General features: G+C 42.7%; 1 protein-coding gene across 2 annotated transcripts in view; it reads left to right on the forward strand.

Annotated features, from left to right (window-relative positions):
- The window catches only part of rabgap1 (RAB GTPase activating protein 1), a 107965-nt gene extending 91715 nt beyond the window's left edge, over positions 1–16250 (forward strand). For both annotated transcript variants that reach the window (XM_030065518.1, XM_030065519.1), the window contains 6 exons: positions 2026–2136; positions 2487–2591; positions 4617–4700; positions 8537–8608; positions 11006–11206; positions 13415–16250. In XM_030065518.1, coding sequence (XP_029921378.1) covers positions 2026–2136; positions 2487–2591; positions 4617–4700; positions 8537–8608; positions 11006–11206; positions 13415–13537 — 696 coding nt within the window. In that variant the 3' untranslated portion in view covers positions 13538–16250. The remainder of the gene's footprint in view (positions 1–2025; positions 2137–2486; positions 2592–4616; positions 4701–8536; positions 8609–11005; positions 11207–13414) is intronic.
- Positions 16251–17223: the final 973 nt, after the last annotated feature.

Consider the following 17223-nt stretch of genomic DNA (forward strand, 5'->3'; position numbering starts at 1 on the left):
ATCTTAAGTCAAGACAGGAGGAGTCAGTTTTTTTTTTTTTTTTTTTTTTTCCAATTTCAAGTTACAGAAGCAAACTCTAACTAACTTTAGGAATCTCATCTAATTTTCATTCTTATCTGAGGTTGGGAAATCCTAAATACTCAATCCAACAATGCTTATCAACTTTTATGTCACTTAACTTCTGAACAAAGACTCTCGCTCACTGTCCACTTCACTTGCAGTTAGAAATATTTACAGAGACCTTCACCAGGTTATCGTTATCATTATTATTATTAGTCATAGTAGAATTAGTAGTAGTAGTAGTAGTGGTAGTAGTAAATCTGATTTACTGAAACGTTATTAAATATCTCCAAGTGAAGTGGACAGGTTGTAGGAGCCTTTTTTCTGTCTTTGTCGACCTATGATCTTCTTGTACACACCTGTAGATCCAAGTGTGTAAAAGTTCTGCTCTTTTAATGTTTCCTAACTTGTAACCATTATTATTATTTTTTTTTTTTTCTCAAAAACTTCAAGTTACAGGCAGGCCTTTGCTATTTGCTGTGGCTACCTCAGTTTAACTGCGTGACGTGAGATATTTTCTCTGTCAGCCACTTCCCCTTAAAATCTCCTTTTGTGAGTAAACAAAGTGCATTTGTTAGCGTCTCCACAAACCGGGAAAGCCCCATGTGGCCGGGTCAGCCTCTCCAAAGTTCGCGGCGGCTGCCTGGCTCGCTGCAGGACCAGAGCCCAGGAGAGGAGCCTGGGTGCACTAATGAGCGTTTTGTCATCAAATTGCAATAATATTCGGGTCAGCCACAAGCAGTTCAGCGATTAAATTACACCTGTTGACATTTTGTTGGTTCTGCACAAGCAACAGAAGAGCAGCCACATGGCTTAAACAAGTTAAGTTTTATACAAACTCTCCAAATCCAATGAGAGTCTGGTAGCTCTGTCCAAATGACTCATTGCAGTGTTTTAACATTCAGCAGTGTTAAATATTTTAAACTCCTTATTTGAATATTTTCAGGTCCTTATCGCGGACAGCTGCCTAGTGTAGATAATGGAGACATTATCTTTCATGAGAAACACTTATAAATGCTTTTTTCTTCTTCCTCTTATCTCTAAGTGTGCCTCAGTAGTCCATGTTCAAATGAACATTTCATACATTTAGCTCTGATCAGCGTTTTTAAGCACAAGAAAATGAATCATAAATGAGATCACAAAGCTGACCTTCCTTTTTTAAACATTATTTTTTTCACTGGACAGAATAAACCACGATGTACCGTAGACCTTGACGGTCTTCATTACAATATGCAATAAATAAATAAATAAATAAATTACATTCACCGTACATGACGTAAGTTATCTGAAGGTCAACAGGTGTGTGTGCATCTACTCTGTGCAACCTTTACCTTTTTATTGCACTTTGTAAGAATGAAAATTCCCCTTAAAACAAATGCCATTTTTCCTCAGTCATTTTTTTTTTTACTCAAAGGACGTGTCACGACTGTGTTGTCTGTGAGTTTTCCACTTAACTCTCCTGCTCGCAGTCTCAGGGAAGACATTTTTGTCTTTATGTAAATTTTTTAACACGCCTGCCTGTTGCTGTTGATGATGTGCTCACAAGTCAAGCCCAGTTAACCATTAGACACTTCCTGTTACTGTTTGATGGCACTGGCACCTGATCAACTGTAACAGAAACGTCAACTTTGCTGTAAATTACTCAGACTTTCATGTTGTCTAGAAACTACTGAGCCAGGAAGAAACAATCTATCTAGTCCTTTGCAACTCTTTCTGATTTAATCCTTTTTCCCTTTTCTGCTGTCTCTTGCTTTTCCTTCCTCTTTCTTTCCCCTAACTTCTCTCCAATCATACGCTCTCTTTCTGTTTTGCTCTCCCACTGTCTCCCTTCATTTGTTTTCTTTCTCGCTCTTTCTACATACATGTTTGTACATGTTTTCCTCTGTTTTTTTTTCCCCCTGTTGATCTGTCTTTCTCCTGCTCTTTCTTTCTCTGTGTCCTGTGTTTCTCTGTCTGTCTGTCCAGAGAGAGAACCGTCGTTTGCAAGAGGCCAACATGCGTCTGGAGCAGGAAAATGACGACTTGGCCCATGAACTAGTCAGCAGTAAGATCGCTCTACGCAAGGATCTTGACAATGTAAGACACAGAGGAGGAATATATTTGTTAGTGTGTGTGTGTGTGTGTGTGTGTGTGTGTGTGTGTGTGTGTGTGTGTGTGTGTAAGAGAGAGAGAGAAACACAGAGAGAGCACTGATTTGCACTTTGAACCCCACTAACACAGAGTCATTATTAGTGAGTGAAAGTATGGAGATGAATGTGTTTGTGTATGTTTGTGTTGGGGGGGGTGCATGCACCAATATGCATGTAATTCTACGTCTGATCAGTGACAATTTACACAATACTAACTGCAGAGGCCTCTTATTACATTAGGTAATTTTGTGTGTGTGTGTGTGTGTGTGTGTGTGTGTGTGTGTGTGTGTGTCTCAGGCTGAGGAGAAGGCGGACGCCCTGAATAAGGAGTTGCTGATGACCAAACAGAAGCTGGTGGACTCAGAGGACGAGAAGAGACGACTGGAGGAAGAGTCCGCTCAGGTCAGAGCCGAACCTCGGACGCTGAATCTAAAAACCTCCGTCCCAACTAAAACCGAGAGGCTTTTCCTGAGCCTGAGCCCACTTAAAGTATGACGCGTGACGACAGCTTTACAGGTAGCAGGAGAGGCACAGCAGGCGACACCGTAATTGTCAGAAGTGTTGTAAAGATAATCTGCTCAAATCTCCTGTCGGTCGGTAAAGTCAGTCAGACGCCTGTGTCGAGGTCAAGACGGGGAGCAGCAAATGATGTTGACTAGTAACGTCCCTGCTGAAAGAAGGAAAAGTTATTTAACTTTGACATTTTCTGCAAGTAGGAACAACAAGGGAAAGTATCAGCATTGTGGTTTTGATCCTAATTTATAGTCATCCTAGTTTGATCATAGTGTGGTTATGGAAACTTTTGTTATCTCCCGTTAACCTAAGAGTGAAAATTCGCTCAGATGGGTTTGCTTTCAATAAAATCCTCCCAAATGGGGGTCCGTTTTCTGTTCATGTATTTTGAGGGTCCTTGACATGAAAAGGTTTGGGAATCCGGCGAGGACTATCTGCGTCAGTGCTGGGCCTAGATCCAAATGAACTGTACTGATTAACTTACAGATTTACTCCAATTCAGCCTAAAGCTATAAGGTCCTTAGGTACAAACATCTGTCTGCTTGTGTTTGTTTGTCTTTCTGTATCTGAATCCGACATTAGCTGCAGTTACATGGACAATATCTCCTCAACCTGATTGAAGTCACTCTGATAAGAGAGTCTGGCTTAGGTGTTTGCATGGACACTAAATAAAGTGATCCGCTCACATGTCCGTTTACATGCCCCAAAGCATTTCATCAGAATATAACTTTTTTTGACATGCGCACAGTGGTTCCACCTGCTGGAAAGCGTCTAATCTGTGGGAAATATAATAAAGGCTAAGTCATCAATGGTTGCTCTGCCATCAGACTATAAAAATGAAAACTGTCTGGGTCGGAGCCACTTTTGCCATTTTGACTATTGGCCTTGTCAAACTTTTCCAGTGTTTTTTTTATTTGGTTGATGAATAGATGGGTTCCGGCTTTGTGCTTCTTTTCAGATACTTGTCCGAGCAACTTGCGGTATTGAGCCTTTCGACCACGGAGGCGTTGGACAATCTTTTGAAGATTTAATCTTGACAACAAAAAAGTTGAATCAGCCAGACCAGCTCTGTTTTGCTGCTGCCATGTGTCTGTTGCTCGTGGCAACTTGTCACGTCACCAAATGTTCCCTCCACATGGGGCAAGCGTGCACAAAAAGAAGATATTTATCCAACCAGAAAGAAACTATCAGATTAAGCATTTACATGGTTATTAGGTGCTAACGTTTTGCTATTGAACAGATCATTAAAGGTTTCCCCCACCCCTCGCAACCCAATTGAAAATTCCTTCTGATCGGGCCAGACTCTTCTGATTGAGGTGGTTACATGAGGCATTTTTATTCCGATTGGGTTGTTTTAGGGTCCTTGTAAGCACAGCTATTGCCATTGTCTCTCTCTGTCTCTTAAAAAAAAGGCTACTCAGAAACATGAATGCATGTGCACGTCACACGACTGAAAATTTTCAGGGTCTGTTCTATTTTGAAGAGACACATGCTCTCCACAGTCAAACCCTCAAAGTCAAAGGATCATCTTGATTTGCCTTGATGTTCTTTAGATTTTTAATAACGAGCGATTCCTTTGAGGCAGAAGTCAGACCTGCTTCCCTCTGTTCCCCTGTGTGTTCATTTCTGTCTTCCAAATGTCTGTATGTGTATTTGAGTAGAGCTCTGACTGATAGTGTGTGTGTGTGTGCGTGTGTTTTTGTGTGGAGGGCACGACATTGCCCTCGGCTTCTCGCCTGCCAATACCTTGTCTTGTTTATACTTTATGGCAGCCACGCGGTCTCTCGGGCCTCTGACACCGCTCCTGTCCTTGGACTTTGTTCCCTGCAACATCCTAACAGTATCCCTGTGTTTGTTTGTGTTTGCATGTGTGTGTGTGTGCGCGTGTGTGTGCGCGCGCGTGCATTTCCACAGCTGAAGGAGATGTGCCGACGGGAGTTAGATAAATCTGAATCGGAGATTAAGAAGAACGGCTCCATTATTGGCGAATATAAACAGGTATGGACTGAATATCTGATCAACCGTCAAAAAAAAAAAAACAAGCAGCTGTGTGTAACATGTTTGTGAATTTTGTGTCTGGTAAAATCCATAGAAAATTATTGATTCAGTTCACACACACACTGTAAGCCACTCTGTCACACTGTGTTTATGAAGCAGAGTCGCAGGATAGTGAAGTGTGTCTTTTTCCACTGCAAGTACATTTTCCTGAAATTTCTCTAGAGAAGTGAAACTTTGAACAATGGGAGGCCCACCCCACTGTTTCTGTTCATTCGCACCCTGTGATATATTCTCCATCAGTGATTCACCCGTGTGCCACACACACTCACACACACACATCTCTGTCTATTATTCAGCTTCTCAAATAGTTCCATTTTATAGTCCATATTATCTCAAAGCACTGTGTGAATTAGAAAATGAGTATTTTTTTTTTTTTTAACACAGCCATCCTGTTTCCATTGAACTGTGCTTGTACTGATTTCCATCCTTTTATGTCTCAACTAGGCCAGGCAATAATTATCACTTAGATACTCCCTCACACACAGCTCAAATGGCTTTACTATTCCCACAGCATCAAGACCAGGTGTAAATTTTTAAAAATACATGCATTCATTGTATTTTTTTTACCATTGTAACATAACTCCTTTGTTGCTATGTTATATAATTTGTGTACTAGTTTTGCACGTTTGAAGTAGTTCTGTCTGCCTTTTGTACATTTTTTTGTCCCCATCCTGAACCCAAAACATTTGAAGTGTAAACCCCCCGTGCGTCGCTCCTGTTCTCCTAAATCTGTCCTCAGTTGGTTTGTATTCTTTCATATATAAGCTCTCTAGCCATTACCGAGGCAAGACTGGGCATAAATAATTAAAGTCATCTACTTTTAAAGAGAGGGAAAGTAGATAAACCTTTTCTTCTGTTGTCATTAGTTCATCTAGTTTGTGAAACAGCAGTGCATAATTTTGCAAATTGCTGTCCCCAACCTGAACCCGAAGTCTTTGATGACAGAGCGTATGAGCGTGTTTTGATATCCTGTCCCCCTGAATCACTTTTTAGATGATTTTCATCCTCTCAGATCTCATCCTGTCGCTTAACATTTAGAGATACCCTACACACATCAAGTATTATTACTGTCACCGCAGGGACATTACGCAACATTCCAGCTCCAAATGTTCCCTGTGGGGGAAGACAGAAATAACATGAGGGCTATTTTAGAAACAGACCTTATCTTCACCGGAATCTAAAAATATTGACAGGAAAATGGAAATGACAGCCGATCTGACAGTTGATGACAGGAGCTAGCATAGAGGTGATTGGGTTTTGATGCTGTGTGTTGTGCTGTGTGTGTGTGTGTGTGTGTGTGTGTGTGTGGTTGAACGAGCCCTTCAGATTGCTAGCATGCAAGCTGAGAGCTGTGCTGAGCAGAACTAAGTGTAAAAATGGGGCTTCATCAAAAAATAGTCTGTGTTTGACAGGAGGGAGGGGGGGCGATAAGGAGGAAAGAGGGAGAAAATGAACCTCCCTGTCCTCCCTCCGCTCTCTCTCTAGAGGAGAGAGAGCAAAGGGAGGACAGCACGATCCAGTCCTCTAGGATTGACAAGTCGTGGAATACTTACGATCCCCTCCCCCCCGAAATAACGTGTTATTTTCCAACTCAGATAACTCAAATCATGCTCCAAATAACATTTTTCCATTTCGGTGGTTGTGAATGCCCGGTTTCTTTTCGTGAGATTGGAGTCAGAAAAGCCTTGCTAATTGCCCTTCTAGCCTTCATGCAGATAATGCAGCGTCTTGTTAATGGTGGAGCAGAGCACAATGTCCAGCAGTCTGTTGTAATCCCTGTTGTGGCGGGGAGCTCAACCTATGTCGATGCACACTGCCAAGAGCTACCAGACTCTCCTCTCTGAGCATCACAGTTATTCATTCTTAGGGTGTCAATACGTTCAATGTCATGCTAGAAATGTTTGTGCCCCGCCCTGAGCTTTCTGCATAACAATCTCAGTGTGATAAAGTAATGAAAATTCAAAATACAGCATTCATACATGTGCATATGGGCACACCACAAAATTTGAGTTAGGTAAAATGCTTTGAATTAAAAAAAAAAACAAAAAACAAAAAAACTGGCATTTCAGTAAAATCTGAAATCTGAAAATAAAACACAAATGGAGGGAAAATTTGTCAAATTTAATGCCCTTGTGACCCGAGCTCATGAAATCGACAGCTACCTTGCTTCTCCTGGTAAAATGAGCAAAGCTGATCCCTGACAGTGAGCCCAGACCGAGATGGTGTAGTCATTAAGATTCCTGCTTGTGGAGTCACGTGTGGCTCATCTTGCATAGGTTTAAAAATCCAACCAGAACGGTCTGTCCTCTGCGCCGTGTCCCTCTCAGCCATCGACTCATTATAGAAAAAAAAATGTGAAAGACAGTGAAATGCCTCCTTTCCATTTGGGAGGTAAAAAAAAAAAAAAAAACAGATTGAAAACATAATGGCAGAGCTGTGCTGAATATGAGGCCTGGGATCTTGTGCAAAAGCTTTTTTTTCTCACCAAGTGAGATGAATGCTGTTGGAGTAGTGCTAGTTACAAAAAAGAATCAGGAAGAGTAAGAGAGAGAGGGAGGGGGCAGCTGCATGATGAGGAGGGATAAGAGGTAGTGATAGAGAGGAGGTAAAGAGATGGCTGCAGTAATTGCAGTAGAGAGAAAAGGACAGAGAATGACAGGAAAATGAGGACAGATAAAAGACATGTAGGAGGGGAAAAATGGAGATGTGCAAGGCTAAAGATAGATGTATAGATGGATTTCAGGCTGCAGCGGGAGGATGAGGAAAGATACATGCCAGTGGGAACGAGAGAAACATGCAGAAACCAGCAACAGATAGATGGAGTGTCTACAGAGAGAGGTGGGATGAAAAGATGTACCCGTTAAGATGACTCATGTCACATTGATCTCTCTGTTAGCTGGCGAGCTATTGCTTTGTGGGTTATGAGAATGTAAGAAGAGGAGGGAAATAAAGAGAAAGCTTGCGTGTGCATCCATGTGCAAGCGTGTGTGTGTGTGTGCGTGTGTGCGTGCATGCATATGTGTGAGCCTCCCTGGAATAACGGGACTCCTGCAGCTCGGCTAATGGACTTAAGAGTAAGAGGATGAAGCTGACGCCATGGTGACTGAGTGACCAAGAGTCACAGACAGATGAGGAAAGAGTGAGAGAGAGAGAGAGAGAGAGAGAGAGAGAGAGCCATCAGGCCGTGCACAGCATCAGTCAGTCAGGAAAGGAAGGAAGGAAGGGAATCAAAACAAATTGACAGTAACAAGAAAACAGGTGCACTGTATAAATACAAACTGGTTTAAGGCCTGACTCAGTGGAATAGTAAACTACTGCACTAGATATTGATACAGCGCAAAAAAAAATGTATGTGATTATTTTAATATTATATTTTAATCTCACCACTTTGATCTATTTGTACGTGATGACATCCAAACAGTTTAATACTGTACAATGAGTATAGCAGTTGAGGAAGTTTTATAATTGCCCACATTACAATTATTCACATTCCTGTGACTACAGAATGATCTTAAAAGGGAAAACTATAAGAGCACAGCAAGGAGGAAGATGTGGGAGAGGGGTTGTAATTTAAGGTATAATTTAGAAGCGAGAGAATAACCTCAGGTGCTCAGCTTGAATTCCAGGATAATTGGAGGGAGAAAAATTGCAGTTGACTTTAGCTTTTTTTTTTTTTTTTTTTCCAAATTTCCTTGTGGAACAAGTCACTGCAAGACCACTCTTTACTAAACAAACCGATCGGCCTGACTCTGAAACTGTGTCTCTGTCTCCTATAGATCTGCTCCCAGCTGAGTGAACGACTGGAGAAACAACAGACGGCCACGCGAGGAGAGCTGGAGAAAATCCGGGTGAGATTTTTCACATGCGCACACACACACATACACACACACACACACACACACACACACACACACACACACACAAACAAACACAATTCTCAAAACACTGCTGTGAGCACTCAGAGATATAGTGTAGATTAACAGCCAGGACTCAGTACAAGCGGAGCGTAATTAGAGGGTTGTGCTGTTGGAGAGAAAAAGATGTTATAATGAGACATTCTGTCTCTATTTGCGTTTGTTCATGAGAGAAAACAACCCTTGTGTATACACATCAGTTTATGAAAGACATCTGTGAGCATGCTTGCGTGTCTATTGCCGTGCATGTTTGAATTTTCGAATGCCTGCAAAAATGTGTGCATGTGTTTTTTGTTCAGTTATTAATTTGAGAGTTACAGATGTATGGACAGCTCTATAGTTCTGGATGAAGACGAGAAGTTAAGATGTCAGTCCTCTTATGCACACGCAGGGCAAGTGCCTGTACCACGTCATGATTAACCTCGGATGACGTAAAGCACCAGTGGTCTCCCACGGGGATGCGCTGATACCGACACTGGTTTCAGTATTGGGTGTCGATCCAGACGTAATCAGATATCGGACTGACGTTACCGATACACGTACTGATCCGTGATAGACGCTCTCACACGACGTGACCTGTGTTGCTGTAATCTCCTGTAGTTATTCTGCCGCTACTGCCTCCCCAAGAGTCTGTTTGCCAGGTTGGCTGCAGCTTGCGAGCACAGAGATTTTCATCTTCTTCGGCAATGCCTTCCCAGATGCATTGTGCTGATTAGTGTATAGTGCCACAGTGGAGCGTGCCGGTATTGCAGCCAAACTGGAAAATCCTATTGTAGTGGTGATTACTATGAGCGAAATCTGCTCAACTGATAATGGATTGCTGTGCACTTGATTTGTTCCAGGTTTTCCAAAACATCAAAGGAGCGACTTAACCTACAATTCAAAGAAATTATGCATAATACCACCACCACCAACAACAACAGTAACAATAATAATAGTAACCAAGTGTATTGGATTGGTATTCTGTATTAGCCAGTACCCAAAGTATCAGAATCCGATTGGAACTGGGGAAAAAAAGGGATTGGTGTATCCCTCGTCTCCTAATATTTAAGTGTCATCCTGCAGAAAACAAAGCTCTCCATAGACTGGAGCTGGGTATCGTTTGAAAATTCTTGGTACTGGTATCAGTTCCTGTACCTTGACTTTGAAACCGCTTCCAATTCTTTATTCCTCTCAGTACGTTTCATGATCAACATTGTTCTAAAAGGCCCAGCCTGATGCATTCATACTTCTTCAGCTCTGACCGCATGGTTTGGTACCCAGCACTGCCAGTGACAGGGATATCAGGTGTCATCCAGATTTCCTAGAACCATAGTTAGATTTGTAACTCTTATTCTGTTTCGATTTTTCATGACTGCCAAGGATAGAGTTTATTCTGGATGTTTATTACAAATGAGATGGCAAGGAGTCAGGCACCAACATCGTTTATAACAAGGTGAAGGTACAGCAGCTGCTGCCACAACGTGAGACACAGCGCTGTTGCCTCAGTAGATCCAGGCAAAAGCACGTGGTTGGAGCCGAGGTTGCCACAGTGCATCCGTCGCTTAGTGACACACCTCTTAATACAGCTCAAGGTGTGGAGACACTTGTGATGGAGAGACGCTTAGCAGAGGGAGCTTATACAGGCCACTGGTCCCGCATGCTTCAGCAGTCAACTCTACAGTCCATGTGGAAAGTTTTCAATTTCCTCTGCCCTCCATAACAGACAGAAAGACCACAGTAATGTCTCCATGTAGAACTTGAGGCTCGGCATTGGACAAAATATTTTCGATCTCTCATCAACCCAAGTTTGCAGGTATCTGGGGTCCAACACTGCCATCTCACTGGGGTTCGGCTGAAGAACCACCCCCAGCCCATCAGAGTCAGACATGCGCACTGGGGTTATGGACTGTTTATTGAGCCTGTAGCCAAAAGACTTGCCACCGTGGAAGACAGTTCTTTCAAGTTTGCCCAAAGGCCTCTGAGGGGAAAGACGCAGTGTTTCTCGCAGAGCTTGTCGAGGCTTCTCATGCTGGGCCCCCATCAAAAAACGGGTTACAAGACTGAGACACCCTAGCGTTGTTTCCCACTGCAACATGCTGAGCAAAGAGGACAACCACACTTTCGAGGTAGAGGCCAACCTTGTAATCCAGCAGAGACTGCACAAATCAGCTAGCCCCTCGAGTCTCAAGTGGGAGGCTGTGAGAAGTGCAGTGATTGTTTCAACAAGGAGGGTCATGCTGGAGCTGAGAGCGGTGCAAGCATGTCGGTACTTACCTTGTATTTTTCTTTAACCTCATCTCTCCCTCTTTCCTCTCCTCTGTCTCTCGTTCTCTTCTCATCCCTACGTAGTCAAAAGTGGAAGGCTGTGAGAAGTGCAGTGGCCTTTTCAACAAGGAGGGACGCGTGCGGGCCGCTGTGGGCACAGCGCCACCTGGTGGCCCCGAGGAGACCGATGAGGAGAAAGAAGGGCTGAAGAACCAGCTGAGAGAGATGGAGCTGGAACTGGCCCAAACCAAACTGCAGCTGGTGGAGGCGGAGTGCAAAATTCAGGTAGACACAGACACAGACATGGTGGTGATGGTACACATCTCCAAAGCTGAGTGCAGGAATCACATGTAGACACAGAAACTGGCTTAAATGAAACTACAGCCAGTGGAGGCTGAATGTATTAATTAGTGCACGCATATAGGTAGATGCACATGTAGTTGCACACACACACACATATGCAGTCATATCAGACACTGAGCTAAAGCTGGTCATTATCACAATATGATTTAACATGAAGGCCAATCAAGATTCATGTGATAATCATCATTTGTAGCTGGAACACATGAACATGTTTTGACTTAAAATCCATAAAACCAACTTCAGCTTGCTCAGTCGAAGGCTCCCGACTGCCTGTTATTAAAAGCCAAGATCAAACTCCAGCTATTAAATGTGGAGTGCAAGATATTGGTGTTGACGTGGGCAAACAGACCACAGCGAAAACACATTTCCCAAAGAAAAAGAATGAATGATTATAAGGGTCAGAATCACTGACCCTGAATTACTGTTATATTTGCACAAATAATTTGACCTCAGTAAATAGTGCAGACACACAACAGTTACACAACACAAGATTGACACACTAGGACAAAATTGTAATCAAAAGAAATGACTGGTAACAAACCATGGCAGAAGATGAGTGAAATGAAACAATTTCACTCAAAAAAAAAAAAAAAAACCTTTTTCAAAAGAAATAAAAGAAGCTTTTTATTAAGAGTTTAGAAGACGACATATCTGCTAGAGTTCCTCAGGCAGGAAGTTGCAGAGAAAAAGGCTGTGACTGCAAAACAGAATAATGTTGAGAGTTATTGTTATGTAACTGCGGTACACTCTGGGGCCCGCAGCACTTAATATCCAATAGGCGATCCTTAAGGCTTTTTCGGCTACCTGGCTTTATGACATTATGTATCTCGAGCACAGCAATTAAAACGTCTTTTATATTTATACCTGTATCACATTATCGACCCTTTGGGAAAGCTACAGTTGAGATGCGCCAGGGGCAACGGAGGCATTGCTAGTCACAACAGCAAATGTCCTCCTGGCAAGACATGTTTTCAAGAAATTTTCTAAACGATTTAAGAGAACGCTGACATCAACAGTGTTAAAAGCTTTGCTGAGGTCTAACAGTAGCAGAGCAGAGCGGTGACCTCCCTGCAGCCGTCGTTAGTCAGCCCGAGCACAGCCGCGTCAGTGCAGAGAGGAAATCGGAAGCTGAAGGGCAGTAAATAAGAAATAAGTCCACGATTACTGAGATCAGGAGGATTGAGATTTGGTCTCTGAGGCTGGGAGAGGCTGGAGTGTGTTTAAAGAAGTGAACTATTTACAATAACTAAAATGTGGATTGATTGTTCCTACAACTTTTTAATGGGAACGGTGTCAAAGGAGCAAGACGATGATTTTGCGTAATCGATGGCATCTGTTCAGCACCTTTCACACGCAGCTCAACCCCAGGTGAATGTCTTCCTTAAGGAAGCACTTTAAAGTAAATAACACCACTTTTAAAAAGGAAAACTCGTGCCTAACACACATTAAGTCTAAAACCAGGCACATCGTGTGTCTGGTGCCATTTTGCTGGTTTAAGGTAGAATACCGTTTTCATGACTGCCAAGGGTCAATGTACCTGCAGCACAGAGCAGCTGCAGTGGAGTTTAATGGATATGGAAATGGTTTATTGTTTTTGTAATTTTCACATAGTGTATGACAAACACAGGATTACTGCCTTCATGGATATTTTTTTAGGACTTGACCAGTCCAGTGCATAAGGTTTTTTTTTTGTTTTTTTTTTGTACCTGTGGTGGGCTGTTTATGATGGCACTGGTACACGGTGTTGCCACTGAAGTACAAGTGCCACTTCACTCAGTAATTTCACTCGTGTTAGCCTCACTTTTCAGGGGGAGTAATAGCGGGGCATCTTAACCCAGGGTTAAAAGCCATGCCACTCCATTTTCAGAAACACAAGTGTGAAACATTTCTTAACCCACTGTTAAGGAAGCCATTAACCTGGGCTTAAGCAACATGTAGGGAAAAACACTAAAGGGGCTTTCGAATGACAAGGAGCACAGGCCTGACGCCGCCAAGAGAGGAGAGGCCCAATGTTGAGGCTGATAACATCACAGCCGCCAATCGATTTTTTTTTTTTTTTTTTTTTTTTTTTTTTAAATGAGCTCCTCAGTCTGAGATCTTCTCTCCTCCTCTTTGTCCCACTGCAATCAGGACCTGGAGCACCATCTGGGTCTGGCCCTCAATGAGGTGCAAGCCGCCAAGAAGACCTGGTTCAACCGAACGTTCAGCTCCATCAAGACCGTCACCGGGACCCAGGGCAAGGAGACGACCTAACCTGACACCCTGAACGCCCCGTCGCCCAGATTTACCCAGACCGTGACTGGTGCTCAGTGCAACTTACCACGCTGAAACCTCTGGAGCCCTAACTTCACCCGCTGGGTTGTAACTGTAACTTGAACCTTGACCGTTAAATCCCAGGATGACCATAACTACAGACTTGTGTTACTACTCCTCCTTACGAAAACAAACCCGTTCTCCACCCCTGTCCTAATCTAAGCACCGTCACCCCATTCCCCCCTCCCCACCCAGACGACTAGAGTCAACCTTGCTGATGAGAAGGGGCTAAAAAAAAAAAAAAAAAAAAAAAAAAGTAAGATGAAGTACCAGGGTACCAGATCCCGCAGAGAAACAATGTGCTTCCACCGATCAAAGAAAGAAAAGGGTAAAAAAAAAAAAAAAAAAGAGAGAGAGAGAGAGAGAGGGAGAGATAGAGAAAGAAATGCTTTGTTGATTTTTGTCTTTGTACTACTGATATTAAAGCAGCAGGAGGGGAGGAAAGCAGAACTCTAACTGTCCTGATGGGATAAAGAAGAAAACACTCCATCCTCCCCTCCTGCTCTTCCTCCTCCCCTCTTAACTACTGGCACAAATCAACCAGAGTCCCTGTAAAACTTTGTCTAGGTACGAGAGCTAATAGACGCCTTTTCAGAACTGAGCTTTTTCTAATTTACGTTGAACAAAACCTTTTGTTTTTTTTTTATGTATGTACATGAATGTGCTTATGTAAAAGAGGACACGTGAGCGAGTGAGCATGTTTTTGTGTCGACTGTGAGGCGTGTGTGTGCGTGTGTGTGTGTGTGTGTGTGTGTGCTGGACGGACTGAAAGCACTTGGTCGAGCGCATTTTTAGTGAGATAAACTGTGTTGTGTGTGTATGTGTGTATCTGAGAGACAGAGGGAGCGAGAGCAGCAGTCCAAGGGAAAGAAAAAGCACTAAGTTAGGTTATGAGTGTGTGCATGCTTGTAAGGGAAAAAAAAAAAAAAAGTTTTTCCAAGTCGTCTCGTTTCCTTTAAAGTTTAAATGTGTTTATGAATGATGCTGAGAAAGGTAAGTTTGCTGACAACGCCTTGATTTGAAGGTTGATGGTAGTGGATATGAATATGTAATTTACAGTACAATAGATGCATAAAAAAGCCGTGGTGATTGCCGAGGGCGTCGCTCACCTTTCTTCGAGTCCGATCTCCAAAGTGCATGAAGTTTGTTTGATTTGGGTCTCCCAGCACAACGAACCTGAAAGAAAAGCTCCAAAACACGCAAACTTCTGCATGCAAAGAAAATCCAACACGCTTTACGTATTTTAGACACAAATCATACCTGTTAGTCTGGTTTAAGTTGTAGAGTGCCTGCAGAGGACAATGCATGGTCCAAACCAAGTGGAAGACAAACACACAGTGAACACACACACACACACACACACACACACACACACGCACTGAAAGCTGCAGTTCCCTCTGCACTTGAATGCACCTTTAAAGACCCACTGACCACCTCATACCCGTGCCTCCCCATCACCAGCTGCTCTGTGACCTTTGACCTTTGACCTTGACCGGCAGGGTCGTGTTTGTTACTTTGTTCCGCACGGTGACAGGCGGCGGTGTGTTTGTGCGCTGGCTGGGATGTGTCAGTTTTTACGACGCGGCCAGACCTCTGCTCCGCTCTGCACCAGTGTACACAGACAGTCAGACTGTGAGTTACAGCGCAGACACACACACACACACACACACACACACACACATACACACACAGAGGTGATTGTGTGTAGAGGCAGACACAGCACATTAAAACACTCACATAAACAGAGGCAGATGCCACACACACACAGGCACAGCAGTATATATACAGTAATGGCAGGCACACAGCCGGACAAAACAGCTGTAGAAGCAGACAAGTTACACACACACACACACACTCACACACTCATGCGCATTTGTGAGCTGCAGGAACTGTAACTTTGCACCTGAAATGGGAGTAAATATCCTGCCGTCAGACACCAGGATCTCTCAGCGATGTCAGAGTCATCAGATGTCAAAGGAGGGGGTCAAAGAGGCAGGCGCTCTAAATCAGTCCAGGGAGGAGGGTGAGGGTTAGCAAGTGTGTGTGTGTGTGTGTGTGTGTGTGAGTGTGTAAGTATTTCGTCAGTGGGTAGGGCAGTCAAAAGGAGGCAATGCAGTTCTACAATATTCATGTTATTCAAACAATTCTGTCCATGTTAGGCTGAAAAAGAAGAAAAAAAAAAAAGCCTTTCCCTGCCAGCCGGATATAGACACTGTAAGTTGCATCTAGCTTGACAGTGGGATTGGATTGGCTGGATTTTCTTAGCGATGTCAGAGGAAAGGCCAACTAAGGTTGAAAGGAACAAAGGGCCGTTCCTGTAAAGGCACTGGGTTGTACATAACAAACATAAATAAATGAATATTGAGTTTTTGTTCATGATTTTCTACTCTGTAACTATAACTAATGTTGCCTACTTGTACCTACCTACCTACCTGCTGCCGTGCTACAGTTTAATCCACGACGATGTTTTATGTTTTTACTGTTTTTTGCTCCAGGCTTTTCGGTCAGACTGCTGTTTGGTTGGTTACTTACATGCCAAAACGTAGCTTTATCATCCAACAACAAAAACAACAACATTATCAACGTGTGGAACTTGTAATAGTGTAGGATGCATTGTGTATACTTCATGAATTTCAATATAAAGATATGAACACAGAACTGTCCTGTCTGTTTCTTCCATCGTCTTTCAGTGCGTGAGAGAAAAATCCAAAACCCAAAGTCAGTTTGAGTGCAGCTTAAATTAATTATGTACTAATTATGTACTTATTCTGTCACTGGCTGAGATCTGGCAGACGGTAACATAACGTGGCGGTTTTCAGGCCGGACTTGACAAATCAAAAGAAGAGTTTCTTTTTTCCCTTCTCCTACATTTCCCTTATCAAAACAGTGGTACAAGGATTCTTGGGACATTGATCCTGGGTTTTGATTTTTAATTGTGAATCCTCAGTCCTGGGTCAATAACTAATCTACATGTGTGAACTGAAGCTAGGTTAGTCAAAGGCTGAGAAAAGGAAAATGTAAAAACAGATTTAGAGCAGCATCAGTTTTAATGGCAGGAATCAATAATCATCGTGTTTAATATATATTTCACTGGAATACACCAGGACAGTGAGTTCAAAGGTAGCCTACACCAATTTGTTCAGTTTAGGTAAAAAAAAAAAAAAAAAAAAAAAAAAAAAAATTCTTAAAGGAATACTCCAACATTTTTTTCCTGACTTTTCCAGACTGAGACAAAATGTTCGATACCATTTTCACCTCTGTGCATCCAGTGGCTTGGTTCCAGGTTGTTAGCTTAGCATAAAGACTTGAAGTCTATGGGAGTTGTTAGCGTAGCCCCGTCAAAGTGAAAAAACAAACCTTACAGCAATTCTGCAGCTGTTTCATTTACACAGTGTATTATGTGTCTTTGAAATACACAGGGGTATTTTTGCCCAAAACGTTGGAGTATTCTTTTAAGTAATGTTCTCTGCTCATTTTGTCTCTGCAGCTCCAAATACTAAGTGCATTTAAGAAGTTTAAAATTGTCAAATAAAAAATAAAATGGAGATTAGGGTTTAAACAGTATTTGGGAGTACATGGAAGCAAGAGCATCCGGTACACAGAGAGAGAGAGAGAGAGAGAGAGAG

This window comes from Myripristis murdjan, chromosome 12 (genome assembly GCF_902150065.1).
Source record: "Myripristis murdjan chromosome 12, fMyrMur1.1, whole genome shotgun sequence".
Lineage (NCBI taxonomy): Eukaryota > Metazoa > Chordata > Actinopteri > Holocentriformes > Holocentridae > Myripristis > Myripristis murdjan.